The sequence below is a fragment of the Adelges cooleyi genome, unplaced genomic scaffold (genome assembly GCF_023614345.1).
Source record: "Adelges cooleyi isolate 19-005CV unplaced genomic scaffold, UGA_ACOO_1.1 ACOO_flye_CR_arks_rails_tigmint_CR_PRNA_8, whole genome shotgun sequence".
NCBI classification, from domain to species: Eukaryota; Metazoa; Arthropoda; class Insecta; order Hemiptera; family Adelgidae; genus Adelges; species Adelges cooleyi.
The window spans coordinates 5,174,723-5,200,493 of NW_026096513.1; the positions used below are offsets into that span (position 1 = coordinate 5,174,723).

The following is a 25,771-nucleotide window of genomic DNA, read 5'->3' on the forward strand; positions in this document are numbered from 1 at the left end:
TAATGATTTTAATTTAGTTATAAAGTTGATGTAACTATGTTTTATTTCTGAATTCCAACGGTGCGAGGTGCCTTCCTTAAACATACTAATTTACTATGTATAATTTTATAATAAAAGAACAATATATTTGGTGTTATAGGTATAACATAACAATTATCTTAGAGAGAAACAAAATTAAAATTTTCCAATCACATACGTTTCACAATGGGGAATCTCAGTGAGTCAACCAGTACATTTTCAAAATAAGACACTATGTTTGATAATTATTATTGAACTCTTTATTTAAACCAATTATTTAACAATGTTTCTAATACAAGCAAATCGAGAGATATAATTTAGATGTTAAAAACTAATGATACGATTTTATTACTAAAACACACGGTCAGTACAACAATATTATGCCGGGATAAATAAAACAAAATCAATAAAACAATAGGTATTAGTGGTAATTTATATTTTCTATGTTGTATATTAATAATATAAATTGTACATCATTATATATTAATGAAGTATATCAGTATATTATCAATTATCTTCTTTTTGCCATGGCAGAGGCTTGTCGAGACGTGTTGCTTGTGCGTAAGTAAGGTCGAAAGGCTCGAAATCAACTGGGGCTTGGACGTTTTCGTCAACTGTACTAATTTTCCAAATGAATGCGTCTTTAATAATGCCACACTCGTCTAGAAACAATTATAATACATTATAATCCTATTAATTATATTTAATAAAACAACATTTTTATAATTTAGACCATCAGATTCTAGGGAAACCCATATTGTGTTTAAGTACAAACAATTAGTTTAAAATAATTGATTTCATTTAAGGTACATAAAATTCAAATTTCAGTGTTGTTTTTTTATATTGACGTTCGATTAATAACTATTCAATACACTAACATTATTTTTGACAAAGAAATCCAAAGTAAAACAAAAAAAAAACTGTATATGCAAACTTATGAATTCAGATGTACAACTATAAAATTTACTACGAATGTAGTAGATAACATTATGGCCTCAATGTTTCATAAAATATTTTTTACTTAAAATTTAGAAATTTAAATACGATTTTAAATTTTGTACATTAAATAGTACGTTAGGTTTACATTTTAAAGTTAACAAAAACATATTTTCTATATTAAGCATATTGCCTGTTTCGGTCTGCACATATGCTTTTTGTAAATTAGGGTTTATCTGAGCTGTTAATCTAAATCATTTTTTGTAAAAATTAAAATAAACTACGCACAAGAGTCTCGATTTTTTTCGACTATGTCCCGGTAATCTTGTCCCTCACCATAGTTTTCTTGTACAAACAATTTAAATGCTTTAAAGGACATTACACCATATACATTATTGTTTTCGAAAAAATTATCCAGCTTCTGGAATACAAAAAAAAAAAATTGTATTTCATAACAAATTGATATATATTGGTAAAAAAACCAAATACGATTTTTTTTTATGACTAATGACTTTTAAAATAAATACAATTTTTATTATTATATTTTGAATTAAAAAAAAATGTTTAGATATATTTCATGTCGAATTTTTGTCGAAAACTCAATTTTTTTTTTTAGAATTTTTCTCCTTTTATAAAATTATGCTTTAAAAAAATTGTATTCATATGAAAATTATCGGCATGCTCTATAACTTTTTTGAAAAAGTTCCAAATTTATATGAGTTGTTCTTCAAACATAGTCCTATTGATAAACATAAACAAACCAAAAAAATATCATAAGCCCTTTCCCCTAGAAGGGATAGAAATTTTTTCTTTAATTCACTTTTTTAAGCAAAGTTTTAAAGATTTAGATCTGAAAATTAGACCAAAGGTAGATCTAGAATGGAATTATAACATATACAATTTTCTCAAAAATCAGTTGTAAATTTTTTTTTATTAAGGAAAAGCACCAAATATAAGGTAAATTTACACTTTGGCCGTAGTCAGTTTCTAGGTGTGAGTGAATCAACAGTCAACAGGTAATGAAAATATTTTCATTATATTGTATTAAATTATTTTTCACTTTCAGTTATAATAAAATCTGTAGTCCTGTGACCTCTTCGTCCCCACTATGCCCCGACCCCACTATACTAGCTTTTTTTTTTTACTTTTGAAAACTTGAACTTTAAAATACATTATCCTATATTTTAATCAAGTCCGTGCCTATTGAAACTTATTCCTTGTTTTATGCTCATCATTTTCATTTAAAATCATTTTTAAAGCATACTTTATAAAACCGAAAAATACAAATTCTAAAAAATTGAAACTATTAATATTAATTTGATTCTGTTGACCTGTAAAAATAGTTTTTATAACTTTTTGAAGTAAAGAATGTTTTTATTTGGGCCGAAGGTCATATTTTCAAGATAATGACAAAAATGATTATATTATTCAAATTAATATTTATTTAAATGAAAAAAAAAATATATGAATATATTTTATGTATCATGAATGTATTATTAACTAACATAGAATTATATGTATACTAATATACGTAATTGTGTATTGTAAACTATCAGTATATTTTTTTTATAAGGATTTATTACAAAATTAAAATTTACCTCCATTTTGTCAATTGTACCAATTACCAAAGTAAATGATTCCTTCTTCATACCATCCTTGACTAGAAACAACCACAATACATTATAAACTTATTGATTACATTTTAGGTAAAAACATTTTTATAATTCAGACCACCAGATTCTAGGAAAACCCATATTGTTGTTTTTTTATGATGACGATCGAATAATAATTATTTTATACACTAACATGATTTTTGACAAAGAAATCCAAAGTAAAACAAAATAATAAAATTGTAACTGCATGCTTATGAATTAAGATGTACAACTATAAAATTAACTACGAATGTAGTAAATAAAATTATGGCCTTACTGTTTTATAAAATATTTTTCACTACAAACTTGGATATTTAAATACGATTTTAAATTTTGTTCTTCAAATAGTATATTATGTTGTACATTTTTACATTACAACAAAAACCTATTTTCTATAATAAGTATATCGCCTATTTCGGTCTGTACATATGCTTTTTGTATATTAAGGTTTTTCTGTGTTGTTGATACATACGAGCTACTATTAAAAATCTAAGATCACCCAATTAAAAAAAAAAAAATAGTACATTATTTTTTGTAAAAATTAAAATGATGTACGCACATTCGTCTTCAATCTTCTGGACCACGCCCTTGGTGTATTCAGTCATACTATAGTTTTCTTGTACAAAAGATTTGAGCAAAATAATAGGTATTACACCATTTTCACTATTTTTTGCAAAAAAGGTATCCCACTTCTGGAATACATAAAATAATTGTATATTATAACAAATTGCATTATATATATATATATATAATGCATATATATGTATGTATTTATGGTCAAAACGCCAAATACAATGAGGACTGATGATACTATAAAAAAATTATAAAAATGATTATTATTATATTTTAGTTAAAACATTTTTTTTCGAAAATTCAATATTTTTTAGAATTTTTCACCATTTAAAAAAAAATTATTTTCATATATATAACCGGCATACAAAAATGGAATGAATTTGATTACTAAATTACTTAATTACTCCTAAATTAATAAAAAAAAACCTAAAACTCCACCACAAAATTAATCATATGTAAGAAAAAAATTCCTATTATCTCTTTAATCAATTGCAAACAAAATCACTATAGTAGTGTTGATATTTTGGGAAATGATAAAAAAACTGCATATCTTTCAAAATGTGGTAGTATTGTAAATAATTTTTTTATGTGCATTATGACGTGCATGGTTCTCGACATTTATACCAAATTTCGATACTTTAAAAATATTTAATTCAAGTTTATACTAGTTGAAAGTTGCAAAAAAAATTAACAAAAAATATAACATATGCCGTTTTAACAGAAAGCGATTCAACTCCAACCCACTCCCCATCTCCATAAATTTATTATGAAGTAACATAGTATTATAGGTATATTCTTCTTATTTTTCTTGGTCTGACACTTAATACTCTTTAAGAGTTTTGGCCGCCATCACAATATCCCTCCATTTCTCTCGATCCTGAACTAATTCCCTCCATTCCTGTACTGCCAGTTTTTTAAGGGTCTTCTTCCACAACATCCAGCCATCTTTTCCTGGGCGACCCTCGAGGTCTTTTCCCCATTGTTTTCCAGTTTAGGACTGCTCTACTTATATCATCCTCGCTTCTCCGCATCACGTGCCTAGCCATTGAATCCTTTGCTCTCTTATGAAGCTGATGACTGATGCAATTCCCAATTCGTCTTGCAGTTTTTTGTTAAATTTTCTTCTCCAAATTGCATATTCGGTATCATAAGTTGGTCTACATATTGTCCTCCAAATTCTGTTTTCAAAAGTCCTGAGCCTTCTTTCGGTTGTACTTATGGTAGACCATGCTTCACAGCCATAGGTGAGCGTAGGTCTTATTATTACCGTATATAGTCTAGCTTTGGTTTTCTTTGAGAACAATTTTGATTTTAAGAACTTACTTAAGGCAAATGACGCTCTTTCAGCCTTTATTATCCTGACTACTATTTCACTTGACCAATCATTTTTAGTACTCCGTACAGCTCCTAAGTACCGAAATTCATCAACTTTTTCGAAAGTTAGGGACCCCGTATTAAGGTTGTCTCCGTTATCTAGCAACTCCATTATTTTGGTTTTTTCGGCATTGATTCTCAACCCTATCTTGCTGGCTGCTTGCTCGAGGGCTTGGGCTGCTTTTCCCGTATCCTCCATGGAGTTTCCTAATATATTTAAATCATTTGCAAAACCCAGTACTTGTTTATGTTGTTGACCGATCGCTACTACAGTTGTTTCCATTTGCATTTCCCTTATAGCTTTTTCCATTGCTATATTAAATAAAGTCGGGGATAGTGAATCTCCCTGTTTTAAGCCAGTTCTTACTTCAAACGCTTCTGACATCGTATTTTCGACGCTTATTTGATACTGTGTGTCTTCCATGCACATTTTTGTCAAGACCACTGATTTTTTTGGTGTCCCGAATTCCACCATTATATTATAGAGGCTTTGTCGATGTATGCTATCATAGACCTTTTTAAAATCAACCAATAGCTGCCAAATGTTTTGCGGAATTCATACTTTTTTTATATTATTTGGCCTATGATAGCGAGCTGTTTTATTGTTGATCTCCCTTTCTAAACTGAATCCACGCTGATATCCGCCTAAATTTTCATCTACGTATGGTGTAAACTTTGTCACTACTAAAAAATGATCTGTGTCACAGTCAGCTCCTCTGAAGGTTCGTATGTATTTCATGCATGAACGAAATCTCTTTTGAATAAGTACATGGTCTATCTGGTTAACTGTTGTACCGTCCAGTGATTTCCATGTGACTTTATGTATGTTTTTGTGTGGGAATGTTGTGCTGCTCATTGTTATATTTTTTGCCGCTGCGAAGGATATGAGCCTAAGCCTATTTCGATTGCTTGACTCGTGTATACTTTCACTTCCCATCATTGGTATAAACTGTGTTTCCCTTCGACGTTTGGCATTTAGGTCACCCATCACTAATTTTATTACGTTCCCTGGTAGTTTATCATAAATGTGTGCCAGTTCCTCGTAAACGCATCCTTAATATCCTCTTCCTCTGTTTCCGTTGGTGCGTGTGTGCACACTAATACTATATTTAGAGGGTTTGTGTCAACTCGTAGTACTGCTATTCTTTCTGATACAAGGTTGAACTCTTTTATGTATGGTTCCAAGGTCTCGTGCACAGAAAAGCGACTCCCAAAAATATGTTTTTCTTCCATTCCAGAGAAAAAGGTTATATATTTCCCCACTTTTAACTGTCCATTCCCTGACCATCTTATCTCTTGCAAGACTGCTATATGCATTAGAGCTACCGATTACACGTGTAAGTAAATACACGTGTGACACGTGTAGTTCAAATTGACGTGTAGAAGTTCTTATAACTATAAATACGTGCAGAAGTTCGTGAAGTTTGTGTAGTTATAATTACACGTGTATCTGCAACTACACGTATTCTTACAACTGTAAGTTTTAATAACACCTCTAATTTTACGTGATACTATTCTTTAACTAATGGTTGTTACTAAGATAAAGTATTTATCAGAAAAAGTTTTTACAAGGCGGGGTTGTTAGTCCCGCGCTCAACCCCCAATCTAGAGGACCAGACTACCCCAACCAATTAAAGTACGGTTATACCTTACTTTATTATAAGTATATTAATATATGCAATTGTGTATTGTATACTGTCACCCTTATTTTTTATATAGATGTATTACAAAATTGAAATTTACCTCCATTTTTTCAACTGCACTAATTGCCGAAGTAAATGCTCCCTTATTGATACCATACACGACTAGAAACAACCATACTACATTAAAATCCTATTGATTATATTTTGTGTAAGAACATTATTATAATTCAGACCACCAGATTCTAGGAAAAACCATAATGCATTATAGTAGTTGTTTTTTTATGATGACGATCGAATAATAATTATTCAATACACTAACATGATTTTTGACAAAGAACCCCAAAGTAAAACAAAAAACAAAATTGTAGCTGCAAACTTATGAATTAAGATGTACAACTGTAAAATTGACTACGAATGTAGTAGATAACATTATGGCCTCACTGTTTTATAAAATATTTTTCAAAGCTCAATAAAAAAAAAATAATACAGTAAATTATTTTTTGTAAAAATTAAAATAAAATACGCACAATTTTCTTTAATCTTCTCGACCATTTCCTCTTTGTCTTCAGTTGTACTATAGTTTTCTTGTACAAAAGATTTAAACGAATTAAAGGACATTCTACCTCCTTTACTATTGTTTTCAAAAAATGTATGCAACTTCTGAAATACATGAAATAATTGTATATCATAACAAATTGCATTATATATAACATATATATGTGTATATATGCATATATGGTCAAAACGCCAAACACAATTTTTTGAGTGCTTATGATACTATAAAAAATTATAAAAAATATTATTATTATATTTTAATTAAAACATTTTTTTTTATTTCTTCATTGGCGAATTTTTATCAAAAAAAGTTTTTCAGCCGAGTCTGCAACCACGAAAGACCAAATCAATATTATAGATAATGATATAGTATATTAAGAAGCAGTAACAAGCTAGTAGGTATATTAAAACATCAAGTTTCGGTATTCGGGCTCTTAAACTATTTTGAATCGATCATTTAGTTCTAATTTGAACGTCGAACGTACAACATTTATCTTATCTCCTACCCCTATCTTCCACTCCTATCTCCTACCCCCTATCTTCTATCCCCACCCCTATCTCCTACCCCCCATCCCTATTCCCACCCCCAAACCCATCTCCGTGCGGTAACACTTTTTTTGGTAACACTTTTTTCGGATATGTGCCAGAGCTAATTCTCACCCCTATCCCCAATCCCATCCCCATTCCCACCCCCATTTCCAACTCCGTGTGGTAACGCTTTTTTTGGTAACACTTTGTTCGGTTATATGTCAGGGCTAATTCCACCCCCAACCTCATCTTCATCCCCATCTCTTTTTTGGTAACGCTTGTTTGGTAACACTTTTTTGGTAACACTAAGTAAATAACACTTTTTTCGGTTATGTGCCAGAGCTAAGACATGAAAATGTCAAAATTCACTATTTTAGTAGAATTTTTCATCTTTTATAAAAAAAATGCATACAAAAAATGGTTTTCATATTATAATAGTATTATAGGAATATTAAGATATGTAATTGTGTATTTTATACTATTAGTATATTTTTTTTGATAAAGATTTATTACAAAATTGTAATTTACCTCCATTTTGTCAATTGCACTAATTGTCCTAGTAAATGTTTCCTTATTGACACCATCCTTGACTAGAAACAACCAACACATTATAATCTTATTGATTACATTTTATGTAAAAACATTTTTATAATTCAGACCACCAGATTCTAGGAAAAACCATATTGTATTAAAGTAGTTTAAAATAATTGGTTTTATTTAAAGTACATACAAGTGACAAAGAAACCCAAAGTAAAACAAAAAAAAAATTGTAAATGAATACTTATGAATTAAGATGTACAACTATAAAATTAACTACGAATGTAATAGATAAAATTATGGCCTCACTGTTTCATAAAATATTTTTCACTATAAACTTGGATATTTAAATACGATTTTAAATCTTGTTCTTTAAGTAGTACGTTATGTTATACATTTTAAAGTCAACAAAAACCTATTTTCTATAATAAGTATATCGCCTATTTCGGTCTGTACATATGCTTTTTGTATATTAAGGTTTTTCTGTGTTGTTGATACATACGAGCTACTATTAAAAATGTAAGATCACCCAATAAAAAAAAAAAAACAGTACATTATTTTTTGTAAAAATTAAAATAAAGTACATACATTTGTCTTCAATCTCCTGGACCATGTCCTCGTTGTATTCAGTCATACTATAGTTATCTTGTACAAAAGATTTAAACAAAATTAAGGACATTACATTATTTTCACTATTGTTTTCAAAAAAGGTATCCCACTTCTGAAATACATGAAATAAATGTATATCATAACAAATTGCATTAAATATAATTTATATATATATATATATATATATATATATGTATGCATATATGGTCAAAACGCCAAATACACTAAGGGCTGATGATACTATACAAAATTACAAAAAAAATTATTATTATATTTTAATTAAAACATTTTTTTTAAAAATATCTTCATAGTCGAATTTTTATCAAAAATTCAATATTTTGGTAGAATTTTTCACCATTTATAAAAAAAATGGTTTTCATATTATAATAGTATTATAGGAATATTAAGATATGTAATTGTGTATTGTATACTATTAGTATATTTTTTTTGATAAAGATTTATTAAAAAATAAAATTTACCTTCATTTTTTCAATTGCACTAATTGCCCAAGTAAATTTTTCCTTATTGACACCATCCTTGACTAGAAACAACCATAATACATTATAAACTTATTGATTATATTTTATGTAAAAACATTTTTATAATTCAAACCACCAGATTCTAGGAAAAACCATATTGTAATGGAGTAGTTTGAAATAATTGATTTTATTTAAAGTACATACAAGTGACAAAGAAACCCAAAGTAAAACAAAAAAATAAAATTGTAACTGCATACTTATGAATTAAGATGTACAACTATAAAATTAACTACGAATGTAGTAAATAAAATTATGGCCTTACTGTTTTATAAAATATTTTTCACTACAAACTTGGATATTTAAATACGATTTTTAATTTTGTTCTTTAAATAGTATATTATGTTGTACATTTTTACATTACAACAAAAACCTAGTTTCTATATTAAGTATATCGCCTATTTCGGTCTGTACATATGCTTTTTGTATATTAAGGTTTTTCTGTGTTATTGATACTTACGTGCTACTATTAAAAATGTAAGATCACCCAATTCAAAAAAAAAACAGTACATTATATTTTGTAAAAATTAAAATAAAGCACATACATTTGTCTTCAATCTCCTGGATCACGTCCTCGGTGTATTCAGTCGTACTATAGTTATCTTGTACAAAAGATTTAAGCGAAATTAAGGGCATTACATCATTTTCACTATTGTTTTCAAAAAAGGTATCCAATATCTGGAATACATAAAACAATTGTACATCATAACTAATTGATTTACGAGTATAGAGTATTTGACAAATAAAATAACTTTTGTTCTAGTAAATATTTTTTAGATTTTTTTTTTTAATAATTTATACTCATTTGCGCTATAAGCACCGTGGTTTTATTGCACTTACCTGTTTTACTTTTTTAAATAGTTTTTAAAAAAATTTTTATTTCATATTTTTATTTTTTTTCAAGATAGCCATTTTATTCGAAATAGATTTTAAAAAAGAATTGGTGAAATACATTTGTATTTTTATTCATCCGTTTAAAAGTTATATTTATTTGAAAGTGAGGATGACTGGTGTTGGGACGTGGAGTGCGGTAGAGTAAACTGCGTTGATTTATTTTTATTTGAACAGATGAATAAAAATACATATTTTTTTCACCAATTCTTTTTTAAAATATATTTTGAATAAAATGACTATCTTGAAAAACAAAAAAAATATGGAATAAAAAAAACAAAAAAAGTAAAACAGGTAAGTGTAATAAAAACTACGGTGCTTATAGCGCAAATGAGTATACATTTTTTTAAAAAAAATATTCGCTAGAACAAAAGTTATTTCATTTGTTAAATCTTTGTGGGCCACCCAATACATAAGATAATAAGGACAATAAATATTATATTGTTAAAAAATAATAATTATTTAAATGAAAAATAAATAAATATGAATAAATGCTATATATTATAAATGTATATACATGTATTATTAATTAACATTCTATTATAGGTATATTAATGTCGTATACGGACTCGGTCCAATACACACGATACACACTCGAACGAAGTTTGTCTTTTAGGTCTAACCTTAGTATTATTCTAATACTAATTTCAATGTATAAATGGCCAGTGTTTTTAGTCTCGTAGAAACCGTCAGCACTCCTGACCTAGAGCTAAGTAAGAAAACTTAGTTGAGCCAGTGACTATGATCCGTACGTTCTTGATAGAGTTAGAGACCAATTTATTACAACGAAACCTATTATGAATTAACTCAGTGACTATTATTTTGTAACACACCTTTTATAATATTTAAATTAAAAAGCAAAGAAAGGTAACTCTTTTTCAAAAATAAAATAATTATAACTTCAAAAGGTTTACACACGACAAAATTGAATTTGCTTCACAACAAAATTAAAGTACAAAAACGATATTTAAAAGCGAAACATACACCCCTCGTATAAACGATCATATACGAGATAGTGGTCATTCCTCGGGATAAGCCCAAGAGAGTGCCTACCGACATAACAATTTGCGCGGCTTTAAATAATAGAAATAAATATAATTTTCGTTGTATAAACATTTTAACCGTTTGCCATTTGGCCTAGATATATTGCTTAGTTTCATAATAATAAAAATAATACTATTTTTCCCTTGCTCCTACTACATTAATATGTAATTGTATATATTGTACATAATAAAGTTACATAATGTAATATGTACATATAATTCTATATTGTACGCTATCAATTATAATTTGTTAAAAAGATGTATTATACAGTTGAAATTTACCTCCATTGGGTTTGCAGGATCGCCGAATTGAATACTGACAAAAAGTACAACCAATAAAATACATTTGCAATACATGTTGAAAACGCCGAAGTTATACAAGAATCAAAATGAGAATTGAACCGTAAGAGACACTAAATGATACTTTGTCTCAGCTTTAGTCGGTTTTATAATATTTTTTGTTAGTATAAGCTACACACGGCAAAAAAATATATATCTGTTAAAGCAGCCGTATTGGTGTTCTCTGTAAACATAATTTTTTAGGTCACCATCTTATTCTAACACTGCGTATCAATACGCTATGATGTTTGCTTTGTGATTTGAATTCAAATTTTTGGATAGGAAAATATTATTTAGCTAGGTTTTTATTATTTTTTGTTTTTCTTTAAATTTACGCAGTGCTATGTTACCTTGATGTTTAATCATGCCAGCACAATAGGGTCGGCTAAAGTGAGAAATTAACAAATAAAATCACTATGAAAAAAAAAAAAACAATTGCGAATCTCTGTAATAATTATAATAATTATCGTACAAAGATTAAGTATGGAAAAAAATACTACAGAGGCCATTAGTTTGCTTAAAATTACTATTTTATCAGTATAGCTTAGAAAAGATTGGGAATGATCTTTTTGCTTTTCCTTTTCGATCTGTGAGTGTAAAACTATACCTACTATACTTATGTATACAGGGTCCTCTTACTTCTTAAGTTACTAAAGGTTAAAGGGTAGAATAGGAGGTGAAGTGCGGTAGAGTGATGCGATCAGATAAAAATAGCTCTACGCGCTTACTTTACCGCATTCCACCTACTATCCTACCCTCCCTTTAACCTTTAGTAACTTAAAAAGTATTTTTCCAAATCTGGTTAACGACCAGTCAAAATTTTCAGCAAACTATTCCGAATAAAATTGCTAATTTGAATTTTTTTAAATAAAATATAATGAAAAAAATAATTAAAAAAGTAGAATAGTTAAGCGCAATAAAAAAACGTGGTGCTTATAGCGTAAATGGTGTAAAATTAATTTAAAAAAAAAAATCTTGAAGATATTCACTATAACAAAAGCTATTTAATTTGTCGAATCATTGTGGAACACCCTGTATATACAAATGTATACAGTATAGACGTCTTAATAAACATGAGCTATGTATGTTAACAAAAAAAACAAACAAAATCTGTTTTAAAGATTCATATAATGTTTTACAATAAAAAAACACTACAACACAAAATGTTTATATAGTTTGTGCGTCATTTGGAGGTGTTGTTCTGAAGTATTATCGTAGCGCTTAAAATCCAATTCTGTATATTTGATCAGGGGTCCTATAATATTGGCAAAACCGCACTTCCCCTCCCATCTTAACTTTTAAACTCTTATAGCTTTAAAAATAGTTGTCCTAAACTTCTTATCGACCAGTCAAAATGTTTAGTACATTATTCTCAATTTTAAAAGTTAATACAATTTATACGTTAAGTTTTAAAAGTTGCTATCAAAACACTAAGTTGGGAGGGGGCTAAAAAAAAAAAAATTGCAAAAAATTGAGATCACGTATTAAAAGCATTATAAAAAAAATAAATTAAATTATTAATTAAACCCAGTGAGATATTGACTGGTTCGTGATAAAAGAATCACCCTGTACAGCAATAAAATAGTAAAGTTTTTAAGTCGAAATTCTTGCAAATTTTGAATGGAAATGGATGTAATTCTTATCTTTTGGCATTTCAAAAAATATTTAGTGTACGATCTTTAAAATATAGTCACATAAAAAAATTTGACACTTGGTAAAAACCATCATGAATCTACGACAAAAACAAAATACCTGTAAAAACTTAAACATTTTGAAGCTATTGTTTTTTTTTATATAAATCTTAGGGTATTATCCTAAAAGATTGGTTTTTTTAACATACTAAAACATATTTAATAGGTACTTTATAGTATATGTGTTAGGCAAAATGATGGTAAGTCTTTAAATAAAAAAAAAAACCAAAAATTTGTCAATACCCCGAAATGAAATGGGGGTACATCACGAAGTAGTTTCAAGTAGAAAAATATGTAATGTGTTGGAAGTTTTTATTGATTTTAAAAGGAAACTTTTACAACCACTGGCCCAATAATGTACCATTGGCAAAAATATCTGATCTGATAGACTTGACACATAGCAAAGTTACATGCATCCCCCTACAATATATACTTATTTATTACGTACACTAATGTATCAACAGATTTGAATTACTTATTTTTTGTTCAACCAAAATCAAAATCAGGACCTCTTTAATAATATTGGTAGTTTTAAAATACTTGTTTAGTTTTTTTCTATAATCTACAGAATTGTTTATAAGAAAAACAAAATTAAAATTTTCTAAGAACATGTTACATTAGGTATACTTAATGGGACAACTAATACCGTTTCTTAATGAGAAATCTGTTTAATACCAAAACAAATTTTATATTTCTATAAAATTATAACTATCAAGAATATTAAACTATACGCTCAAAGTGACGCATTTTTTTTTATAGAGAGAGAGACATGTTATTGTGTTTTTGCACTATTTAAAAAAAATATGTTTTCAACAAAACAAATGTTGTTTTCTTGAACACCAACCAGTAAAAATATGTAGAATACAAGCAAACCCTTCTTATCACCTAAAAAATAACATTTATTGAGAATAATATAAAAAATATTTAAGTTATTTTTTTATTTAGAAAAACAAGTTATTTTATTTATTTACTACTCAAAGACATTAAGAAGAGGTATGTTTACATCGAAAAGTATTTTAGTTTCTAAAAAATATAAAAACTATTTTTGCATTGTAATTTGCCAATACCTATATACCGATTTACCTATAAATCGGGTCAAAAGTTGTCAAAAGAAAAATCTTAAGGAACCATTATCAACCCTTTCCCATAAGTTTTTCTTCAATATCATAAGTAATAATTATATTATTAAAGTGATTTAGATTTCAAATTTAGGACGGGCGGTGAAGTATAAAACTTTATGTAAATAATTTTGCCATAATCTGTTCGAATAAAAAAATAACGAAACAAGAAAATAGCTTCAAAGGCATTGTGAAACGTATTTACCGTCTAAACCACGCATATGCGCATTAAATATATTAAAATGTGTTTTTATGATTCATACAGTGTGTACCTACTTAATACAAAAACATGTCTCTCTTCAGGGCGTTTCTTTTATCATGGGTCACTTTTATCATCTTACCGAGTTTAATTAATAATTTAATTTTTTTTCAAAGTTTATTTGTATAATGTGATCTCAATTTTCCACAAATTAGTATGTTCCTACCCCCTCCTGATTTAGTTGTTTTGATAGCAACTTTAGATTTTCCAATAGCAACATATATTTTTTTTGTTAAAATTATGATGAGCTATATTATATTAAAACATGTGCACTTAATTTTTTTTAATTTCTATGTGTTTTTGTAGGTACTATTTAAAAGTATTAAGCAGAAATATGCATAAATAATGATTCTCTAAATGTTATCTGCAATTGAACAATTTTGATATTAAAGTTTATTGAATTTAATCCTACCCAAAAGTATTATAAGATAAATTATCTTAAGTTGAAGAAGTTACCACTAAGAGTATTCGTTAAAATCGAAAAATACAAAGTAATTAATAACAAACATGTATTTAAAACACAAATACTAATTTAAATCAGAAAATTTAAACCATATTTTTCACATTATATTTAGGTTAGTACCTAATTCTTAAATCTCATAGAGTTTAATAAGATTTTTCTTTTTTTTTCATAATTTTTACATTGTTATCTCAACTTTTTACAATTTTTTTTTGTTTTTACCCATCCCCCAACTTATATAAATTATATAATGTTAAGATGAAGAAGTTACCATTATAAGTACTCATTAAAATTGAGAAATACAAACGAAATAATCAAAAACATGTATTTTAAACAGAAATACTAATTTAAATTAGAATATTTTAACCATATTTTTCACATTATACTTAGGTTAGCACCTAATTCTTAAATATCATAGAGTTTAAAAAGAAATGACATTTTTTTTTTATAATTGTTTACAAATGTTATCTCAACTTTTTTTTCTTATTGCCCGTCTCCCAACATAATTTTTTTTTTATAGCAACTTTTGAAGTACAGGGTGATTTAAAAAGAATGAACCAATTCCATGATCAAATATTTTGTAAGTAAATGTATGAATCAGAATGAGGGAATGGTTGTTTGAAAGAATAGGTGTCTAAATTTCAGATGGTTGCCACGTGACCGCGCCAGGTACATTGGTCTTCCAAGGATGCTCAGTTGTTTGATGACTGCCAAACAACTGACGACTCCTCAACAGAAGGCGTTATGTATTCTTGAGTTTGAAAAAACTAAATCAGTGATAACAGTGCAGCGTGCGTCCAGAGTGAAATTCAATTGTGATGCATCTTCTTCAGCCACTCCCTCATTCTGATTCGTACATTTACTTACAAAATATTTGATCATGGAATCGGTTCATTCATTTTGAATCACCCTGTACGTTCAAAAAGTACATGCACGTGTACATGTGAACTAAGCTTACATCTTGTATGCGTATGCATGCTTTTAGTATGTAGCAAACAAGTTTTACATTTAATTTAATTGCACTAGTGTAAATTTGGCGATATAAAAGGTGATCATTTTATCATAAACCACTCAATGTCTCTGCATTTTTTTTCATAGTGATTTATATGATATGATCTCAAATTTTAATATTCCTGCACCCCAAACTAATTATTTTTATATCAACATTTGAGACTTAAATGGTAATGCATATAATGTTGACTGGTCGATAACAGGTTTTTGATAACTTTTTTGAAGTTTTTGAAGTTTCGGAAGTATTGTTTAGGGCAGGAGGAAAGGTGCCGGGTAGTTGCAGATAAAACGATCTCCTTGTATAAATAAAGGTACTGCGTGTTATTATCAATACCGAAGTAACTTACAAAGATTCAATACTATTAATATTTTTTATGGTTAAGCCATGGTGCTTAAACCTTATCTATCGAATAACGTCCAAGCATTATTTTTGATAGTGATTTAACGACTCTTGGTTATAATACAAATTTCTAAAAAACCTTATACGCCCACTTTGCTCCATCTAGTAATTAGTTTTCTTTCTCAATTTTCAATTATAAAACTCTATAAATTAATTAACTTCACATATTATTTCTTCAGATGAATGTTATATGTAAAAAATTGGTTTGAACCGATAAATTGGTATATTTTTTTAGAGTGCATAGAAATCAGTCAAATTAATGAGTTTAATTTAGTTGATATAACTATGTTTTATTTCTGAATTCCAGCAGTGCGAAGTGCCTCCCTTTAACATACTACTTTACTATGTATTATTTAAAATTAAATAAAACAATATATTTGGTGTTATATAACATAACAATTTATCTTAGAGAGAAACAAAATAAAAATGTTTCAAACACATACGTGTCACATTTAGGGGTCTTAATGAGGCAATCAGAGTATTGGAAGTAATAATAAAAACATAATTCAGATGGAGACTATTCGGATTGTACTCAACGATTAGTTTTGTTGGGTGTTCAATGCGACGCATTTTTTTTTTATGAAAACATACATGTTGTTGTGACTTTGTTATTATTGAAAAAATATTAAGCATATTGACTTATTCTGTTTTGTACTGTATAGTGTTATTATGTTAATATGTATAGTGCTACCTCTATAGTCGTGTAACATAAATTAAAACATTTTCCAAACACTAAATTGTACATGAAAGTCAACCTGTCTGTATTAGCTGAGATAGGTGATGAGTACTTGACAATACCTTTAAAAAATAAAACACTGCGTTTGATAATTATTATTGAACTCTTTATTTAAACCAATTATTTAACAATGTTTCTGTTACAAACTAATGAGGAGAAATAATTTTAATGTTAAAACACACGGTACGGTACAACAAAAATCTGCAGAAATAAACAATTCAACAAAATCATTTAAAAAAACTAAAATCGATTAAAAAATTCCTTATAAAATTGTTCATCCATTGCTGCGGACTTCTTGAGATGTTCTGCATGTTGTTTTGAATCATCAGTGTATTTACACGTAGGAGTGAAGCCTTTTCGACATGTAACTTGTTTGTCTACTGTACTAATTGCCCAAATAAATGTATCCTTATTCATACCATCCGGGTCTAGAAATAACCATAATACATTATAGGTAACCCTATTGATTATATTGTATGAACAAACATTTTTAGTATTCAGACCACCAGATTCTAGGAAAAACCTTATTGTATAAAGTAGTTTAAAATGAATTAATTTCATTTAAGTTATAAACACTTGAAATTTCAGTGTTGTTTTTTCGATGCTGACGATCGACTCATGGTATCGACTGACATAATTTTTGACAAAGAAACTCAAAGTAAAACAAAACGTAACTAAATAACTGCTTTGTAATCTAACTGTAACTACATACTCATAAATTAAGATGTAGAACTATAAAATTAACTATGAATATAGTAGATAAAACTATGGCCCCACTATTCCATAAACAATTTTCCACTTTACACTTGGATATTTGAATACGAAAAATTAAATTTTTTATATTAAATAGTACGCTAGGTTTACATTTTAATGTTATACATTTTCTATATTAAACACATTGCTTGTCTCGGACTGCACATATACTATTTAAAATGTAAGTAGCGCCCAAATTAAAAACAAAAACCTGAAATAAAGCCCATTTTGGAAAATTAAAATAAAATACGCACATTGTTTGCCAATTTCATTGACCAATTTATAGTAATAGTTCTTCGTACTAGCGTTTTGTCGTACATAAGATACAAACGCATATAAGGATAGTAAACCTTTTTTATTTTCTCTATCAAAGTATTTTTCCAACTTCTGTAATACATAAAATAATTGTATATCATAACAAACTGCATTTTATATATATAATATATATAGTATATTTGGCCTTTAGAAAAAAATTGTTAAAAACTATATTATCTACTATACTATCTACTATTACTATATTGTAAAAAAATATAGTGATTTATTTTTTCGAGTAACAGAAAGTCATTCAAATTAAGGTTGTATTGATTGTGTATTGTATACTATTAGTAAAATTTGTTTATAAAGATGTAATACAAAATTAATATTTACCTTCGTTTGGCTAACAGCATCACCGTATTGAATACAGACAAAAAATACAACCAATAAAATACATTTGCAATACATGTTGAGAACGCCGAAGTTATAAAAGAATTCAAAATGTGAATTTAACCGTAAGATTATTACCAAATGATACTCTGCCTCAGTATTAGCCGGTTTTATAGTATTTTTCGTTAGTATATGCTCTATACAGCAAAAAAAAAAAAGCAGCGGTTTTAGTGGCCTCTGTAAACATAATTTTTTAGGTCATCATCTTAGTCTTACACTGCGTTTGTTCGTTTTGTGTACTTAAATTCAAATTTTCGGATCAGAAAATATTATTTAACTTTGTTTTTTGTATTTTATTTTTTTAATCACGCAGTTCTAGGTTACCTTAATGATTAATCATGCCAGCACAATAGGGTCGGGGCAAAGTGAGAACTCCAAAAATCAAATTACTCAAAAAAAAAAACAATTGCGATTCTTTGTAAGAACTATAAAAGTTATCGTACAAATATTATGTATGGAAAAAACCATTAAAGGTAGAGTAATGCGAGCAGATAAAAATAGCTCTACGCTCTTATTCTACTGCACACCAACTTCCATATAAAATCTGATATCGTTTTGACAAGTCAAAATTTTCAAAAAATTGTTCTTAGTAAAATGGCTATCTTGAACTAAAAAAAATCTAACAAAAAAAATAAAAAATAATTAAAAAAGTAAAATAGGTAAGTGCATTAAAAAACGTGGAGCTTATAGCGCAAATAAGTATAAATTAATCTTAAAATACTCACTATAACAATAGTTATTTCATTTGTCGAATCATTGTGGAACACCTGTATATACTTCCATAATCTAAAGATTTTTTAAATGACGAAACAATTTTTAATTTTCCAAGGAAATAGGTATAACAAAAAGTAATCTTTGCCAACCAATATAAATTTGTTAAATACCAAAAATCATTTAAGTTTCTAAAAACTAGAAAACTATTGATATATTGTACTTGGTGGCCAGTATAAATCTTTTCGAGATACAATTTTTTTTAATTATTCTTAATTTGTCATAACTCTTCACTAAAAAGGTGTTTTTAGCGGATTCCAATCTACGATCTAATACTATTAAAATGGTTTTTATTATGGCATGATTTGTGAAATCATTAACTGAACATCATCCAAGTATTATCTGTGAGAGTGATTTGATCACATAATTATAATAAAACTAAAATAAGACCTACTAACCTTCCGATCCCACCATGATTCATCATAATATTATTTTTTTAAACCACTAGTGCTATGATAGTAAAAATTATTATCAATAAAATATTTAAACATTTTATAAAAAAGGAAATATGTTTCTAAGAAGATATTACAACGGACAATCTTAGTGTAACAACCAGCTGTAAAATACAAGCAGAAATGTTTCAATTTCTGAAAAATAATAATAATTAAGAATATTATTATAAATCATAATTTGAATATTAAAGTATAGAAATTAGACTGAAGCAATTTTAGAGTGTAGTTATTACATTTAAAAATTTCACAACTAAAAAATCCGTAGTTAAAGTTTTTTTTAAAAATAAAAAATGAAGAAAATTATGAATATGAGATAAGGTAACTGATTAACATAATGGCGATGTCACTTTGAGCTAAAAAAATGGCACTGTAAACAAACTTGCGCTGTGGTGTAATAAATAAAATTCTTTACTATACTACAGAACAAGAAAAAATGCATATATAAAATAATATAGTAAACGGTTATCGCATACAGGTGATCAATTGAACGTGATAATTTACTGAGTTGACTATCTGAGGTCGACTATCAGATTTGGATAATTACTCTTAAACTATACAAAGTAAGTATTCAAAACTGGTAATCGGCTAGTAAAAAACTTTGCTTAGCCAAAATTATTTTATTGTTATTTTGGTTAAATTTTTAGAGGTGGTGAATTGCTTTTGTCCAGGGGTGGCAACATGGAGTGTCACTGTTTACAACCCTAGTTAGGATCTATATTATTGTGCAATGTATAAAGCATGAAGAATTATATTATAATAATTCAAGTCCGGCTAATATTCCAGAGGTCACGGCTGCAAAACCCGACCCAGGCCCAATGCATTGTCTCCTCGACCGGTTATCTATAATGGTGTATATATTTCTTTGTGATTTTTGTTATTATAAAATATTAAACTCATATTTCGAAAGCGATTATTTATTCTTATTCCGTGACCGAGGAAACGCCAGCTGAGCCAATGTATGTATAGTGGGTGCAAAGGTTCCAACGCATAGGCTCAAGTGGTTTAATATATTTACTAGGAGGCCACCATAATGTACAAATACGGTTTGGTGAAACGGTGGAATTCCGCCAAGGTCGCTAAGCCCGTATGCTAAGTAAACACTAGCTCGACCTCATTGTTTCAACGGTAGGCACATAATATTATTATTATATTATTTTACCATCATTTTGAGTTGGAAAATATAACCGTTTACCGCGTGGGTGTCTGTACAGGGTGATTCACTAACTACGAACCAGGCGATTACTCAACATTTATAAGCCTTTTCAAAATGTTGCTTTTATTATACTTTCATAGTTGGACGGGTTTAGTGACAAAGGGTAGAGAAGTCAAATTATAATATTTTTTAGGAACCAAAAGAAACTCAATGATTTATGCTAACAAGTAAACATCTTACCAACAATTATTTTTATAATTTATGTTTGGAATTTTTCTATAATTACTTGTAAAGTTATTAAAGTTTAAATTTAAGGATGAGAGAAAAGGTAGAAGTATTAATTTTTCCTGTGCGCATTGCTCAATGGCATTCCTCCTTCAGTCCTTAATTATAGGCTTAAATAACTTGAAAAATAACTATCGACAAGATGGTTAAAGACCAGTCAAAATCATGATAAAATTATACTTAATTTAAAAAACAAATTAATGTATACATTACCGTTTAAGTTTTAAAAATTAACTTCCTTAAATGTAGGTTTTGACTAGAAAAAAAAATATATAAAAACTTTAAATTATTATTTTTTTTTTTTTGATAAATTTGAAAAACGTTTCACATGAGTCATTTTTTTTATCATATAATCAGGTGTTACATGACATTCTGAACACCCTGTACCTACATACAGGGTTATCATTTTATTGTGAACCACTCAATACCTCATAGGTTTTTATAAGAAAATTAATTTATTTTTCACACTGTTTTTTATACAGTGTGATATTAATTGTTCATATTTTCTATTTTTGTTTTTACCTCCCTACTAATTTAGTTTTTTTAATAGTAATGTTTGTAACCTAAATAGTTATTCTTACATTTTCTTATTTTTTTTTAATTATAACAGTTAGTATAATTATAAAAGTTAGGACCGGAATGGAAAGCGTAAAGGTATAAATAACACTACACTCGACCTTTCCTCCAGCCTTAAACTTGAAACTTCAACAATAGTTATCCAAAACTGGTTATCGACCAGTCAATAAATGTTGGTACATTATTTTCAATTAAAAAAGCTAATGAAATGTATGCGTTACGATTTAAGTTTAAAAGTTGATGTTAAAACAATTAGCTTGGGAGGGAAAAATTCAATTATTAGTTACATCCATTGAGATAAAATGATCACCCGGTATATTATGTGATAACAAATAATAGTAATATGATAACGAAGGCGGCCTCAAATGTAAATCGAACACGTGCTGAGCACCATGTAAAGGTCGGACGAGGTTCAGGGCGACGTTTCCATTAAAAAAAAAAAAAATTAAAATTAACGACGAAGGATCATAACGTTTTGCAACAGTACCATTAAGTGTTCACTATACTTTTTTAAAACAAAATTCATGTTATTTCAAAGATAATCGGCTTCGGTCACAATGTGTACAGTGTACACATAATTATTTTATTACAATAAATAGCCCAACGCCGCATGCTAAGTACAAACAAGTTGTTTTGTTGCCACACACGTTTACGTGAGTTTCGATTTGAAATTAAAAAAATATTAAAATATAAATAAATAAAAACCGTCCTCGACACTTGTACTATAACTAATATTTCAGGTTTTTACTTTTCGTTTTGATGCAATGCACTCACTTCGGCCGACTACATCTTACCCTTAGAAGCTGTCCTGTTCATATTTAGACACACCCGAGAGAACCAGAAATTTATCTATTTTTTTTTTTATTGGTTTCATGGAGAAATACTGTCAAGTCCAATAGCGTGGCCCCGTTTAAAATATATGGGCGATAACAGTCGAAAAACCCGAAATTAAATCAAACGTGTCAGCTATAAACGAAATTCACTCAAACAACTGGAAATTACCAAATAGTTAAACGTAACTAGAATTATACATTTTTTGAAAATTTTCTTTGTTAAAAAACCTCTGACTGAAAAAAAAAATTCTGATTTTCTCGACCTCATGGAAAAAACAATGAATCATATACATATATTATGATTTTGGGCCATGCCACCTATCTCTGTCTACAATATCCTACCCTTCCCATCGTTTGTCGCTAATCTCTTATCATCTGTCTCTTATCAGAAGCTATTATTCTCTTATCACTTATCCTTAATCAGATGTGCGAAAACTTAACAGGATGTTGCTGATCTAAAGTGAGGCAATGGTGTATGTAATTTTCCTAATAAATTCAGTTAGAAACATTTTTTTTCTATGGAACCACTCAATATCTCATGAGATTTAATAAGAAATAAAATTTGGTTTTCACATTGTTGTTATACAATGTGGTCTTTGAAAGCATCTTGAAGTAATTTTTAAAAATTTTCAAAATAATTTTTTTCGTACAGATTTTATATTTTTATGTTATCACTTAAAAAACTTAAGTTCGTTAGGCTTTAGTAATATACATAAGGGACGTGGTTTTATTTTTTTTAAATAAATTAAAATCGGGCCAACTATATTAACTTGGACGGTTTTGGTAAAAACCGTGACCTTTGAATATTAGCCGCGACCGGCTGTGGGCTTGAATTATTATAATACTATGTTTTATGCTTTGTACATTGTTAATAAACATGGATACTAATCAGGGCTGTAAAGCTTGATACTTGACACAGACGGTTTTGAAAAACAACTATTTAAAACCCAGCAACTAATTAGGTCGAGCAAGACCAGAGCTTGAAACCGGTTAAAACCTTTAAGACATCAATTTAGCAACGGAAAATTTCTGTTAACGGTCATATAAAATATATTGAAGTCGAAGCCGTAAAAACTGTAAAACGGTATTTGAAATCAAAATCAACAACTATATTTTGTTTGTAAACAATAACTTTAAATTAATATACTAATAATTTATAGAACCATATTCCACCAGATATTTTGTTTTATTCATTTAGGTGTTGTAGCGCGTGCATGTGGAAATACTTTATGTGAAACAAATGTTTCTTTCCAAGAAAATAGAATTCCTTTATAATATAAAATATTTTATGTGAACCTACTTTAATTGTAATCTGAACAATAAAACATATACGAAAAAATATGTTACTAAGTTAACACATAAAAAAATCAAGTGTAAATGAATTACTGTACATCCTGTATATATAATTAATTCATTAATAAATTACCGAGATTTTTTACTAGCCGATTACCAGTTTTGAATACTTACTTTTTATAGTTTAAGAGTAATTATCCAAATCTGATAGTCGACCAGTCAACTCGGTAAATTATCACGTTCAATTGATCACCTGTATGCGATAACCGTTTACTATATTATTTTATACATGCATTTTTTCTTGTTCTGTAGTATAGTAAAAAATTTTATTTATTATACCACAGCGCAAGTTTGTAAACAGTGCCATTTTTTTAGCTCAAAGTGACATCGCCACTATGTTAATCAGTTACCTTATCTCATATTCATAATTTTCTTCATTTTTTATTTTTAAAAAAAACTTTAACTACGGATTTTTGAGTTGTGAAATTTGTAAATGTGATAACTACACGTTAGAATTGCTTCAGTCTAATTTCTAGACTTTAATATTCAAATCATGATTTATAATAATATTCTTAATTATTATTATTTTTCAGAAATTGAAATATTTTTGCTTGCATTTTACAGCTGGTTGTTTCCCGTGTAATATCTTCTTAGAAACATATTTCCTTTTTTTTCTTTTTTATAAAATGTTTAAATATTTTATTGATAATAATTTTTACCATCATAGCACTAGTGGTTTAAAAAAATAATATTATGATGAATCATGGTGGGATCGGAAGGTTAGTAGGTCTTATTTTAGTTTTATTATAATTATGTGTTCAAATCACTCTCACAGATAATACTTGGATGATGTTCAGTTAATGATTTCACAAAACCATGCCATAATAAAAACCATTTTAATAGTATTAGATGGTAAATTGGAATCCGCTAAAAACACTCTGTTGGCGTAGAGTTAAAACAAATTAAGAATAAATAAAAAAATAGTGTTATAAATAAGAAGGAAGATTATAACTCGAAAAGATTTATATTGCCTACCAAGTACAATAGTTTAAACATATCTGCTTGTATTTTACTGCTAGTTGTTTAATGCGAAGTGCGACGCATATTTTTAATAAAGAAATACATGTTTTTGTGATTTTGTTATTATACAAAACATATAAAGCAAATTGACTTATTGTGTTTTGTAATGTATAATGTTATTATGTTAAAATATATAGTGCTACCTCTATAGTCGTGTAACATAAGTTCAAACGTTTTCCAAACACTAAATTGTAAATGAAAGTCAACCTGTCTGTATTAGCTGAGATAGGTGATGAGTACTCGATAATACATTTTCAAAATAAGACACTGAGTTTCATAATTACTATTACACTCTTTATTTAAGCCAATTTCTTAACAATTTCTCTGTTAGAAAACTAACGGAAAAATATAATTTTAATGTTACGGTTCGGTACAACAAAAATTTGCAGCAATTCAACAAAATTATTAAAACAATATGTAATAATCTAATATTTTCCAATTCCACCATGATAATTCCCATCAAAATATTCATCCATTCTTTTGGACTTCTCGAGTAGTTCTGCGTGTTGACTTAAACCAGCAGTGCTTTCACGAGTGAGACCTAGTGGACATGGGACGGCATTGTCTACTTTACTAATTGCCCAAGTAAATGTTGCCATACCTATACCATCCTTGACTAGAAACAACCATAATACATTATAACCCTTATAATTATATTTCATGAAACAACATTTTTAAAACTCAGACGAAGAGATTCTAGGAAAACCCATATTGTAGCAAAGTAGTTTAAAATAATTGATTCATTTTAAGGTACATACAAGTGAAACTTTGGTGTTTTTTTATCGTTATGATCGACTAATAATTGTTCTATATACTAACACGATTTTTTTACAAAGAAACCCAAAGTAAAACAAAAAGCAAAACTTAACTAACTGTCTACTTTTTAATCTAACTGTAACTGCATGCTTATGAATAAGGATGTACAACTATGAAATTAACTACTAATGTAATACATAACATT

At 28.1% G+C, this 25,771-nt stretch overlaps 1 protein-coding gene and 1 long non-coding RNA gene across 4 annotated transcripts in view; both read right to left on the bottom strand.

The window, feature by feature from the left end:
* Positions 1–308: 308 nt before the first annotated feature.
* LOC126845637 (uncharacterized) overlaps positions 309–25,771 on the bottom strand; it is a 42,283-nt gene continuing 16,820 nt past the window's right edge. The window contains exons 1-11 of one of the 3 annotated variants that reach the window (XM_050584420.1): positions 11,178–11,320; positions 9,507–9,639; positions 8,905–8,966; positions 8,405–8,537; positions 7,808–7,869; positions 6,724–6,856; positions 6,297–6,358; positions 3,166–3,298; positions 2,553–2,614; positions 1,243–1,375; positions 314–680 (exon numbers count right to left, since the gene is read on the bottom strand). In XM_050584420.1, coding sequence (XP_050440377.1) covers positions 526–680; positions 1,243–1,375; positions 2,553–2,614; positions 3,166–3,298; positions 6,297–6,358; positions 6,724–6,856; positions 7,808–7,869; positions 8,405–8,537; positions 8,905–8,966; positions 9,507–9,639; positions 11,178–11,252 — 1,143 coding nt within the window. In that variant the 5' untranslated portion in view covers positions 11,253–11,320 and the 3' untranslated portion in view covers positions 314–525. Of the gene's footprint in view, positions 681–1,242; positions 1,376–2,552; positions 2,615–3,165; positions 3,299–6,296; positions 6,359–6,723; positions 6,857–7,807; positions 7,870–8,404; positions 8,538–8,904; positions 8,967–9,506; positions 9,640–11,177; positions 11,321–25,771 lie in introns of those variants that run through there. The other 2 variants (XM_050584421.1, XM_050584422.1) reach the window with 2 other exon arrangements.
* On the bottom strand, positions 17,099–18,425 carry LOC126845639 (uncharacterized). The gene is made up of 3 exons (XR_007686807.1): positions 18,311–18,425; positions 17,917–18,049; positions 17,099–17,337 (listed from the first exon to the last, which is right to left on the bottom strand). It is a non-coding gene; the product is annotated as an uncharacterized LOC126845639 (long non-coding RNA).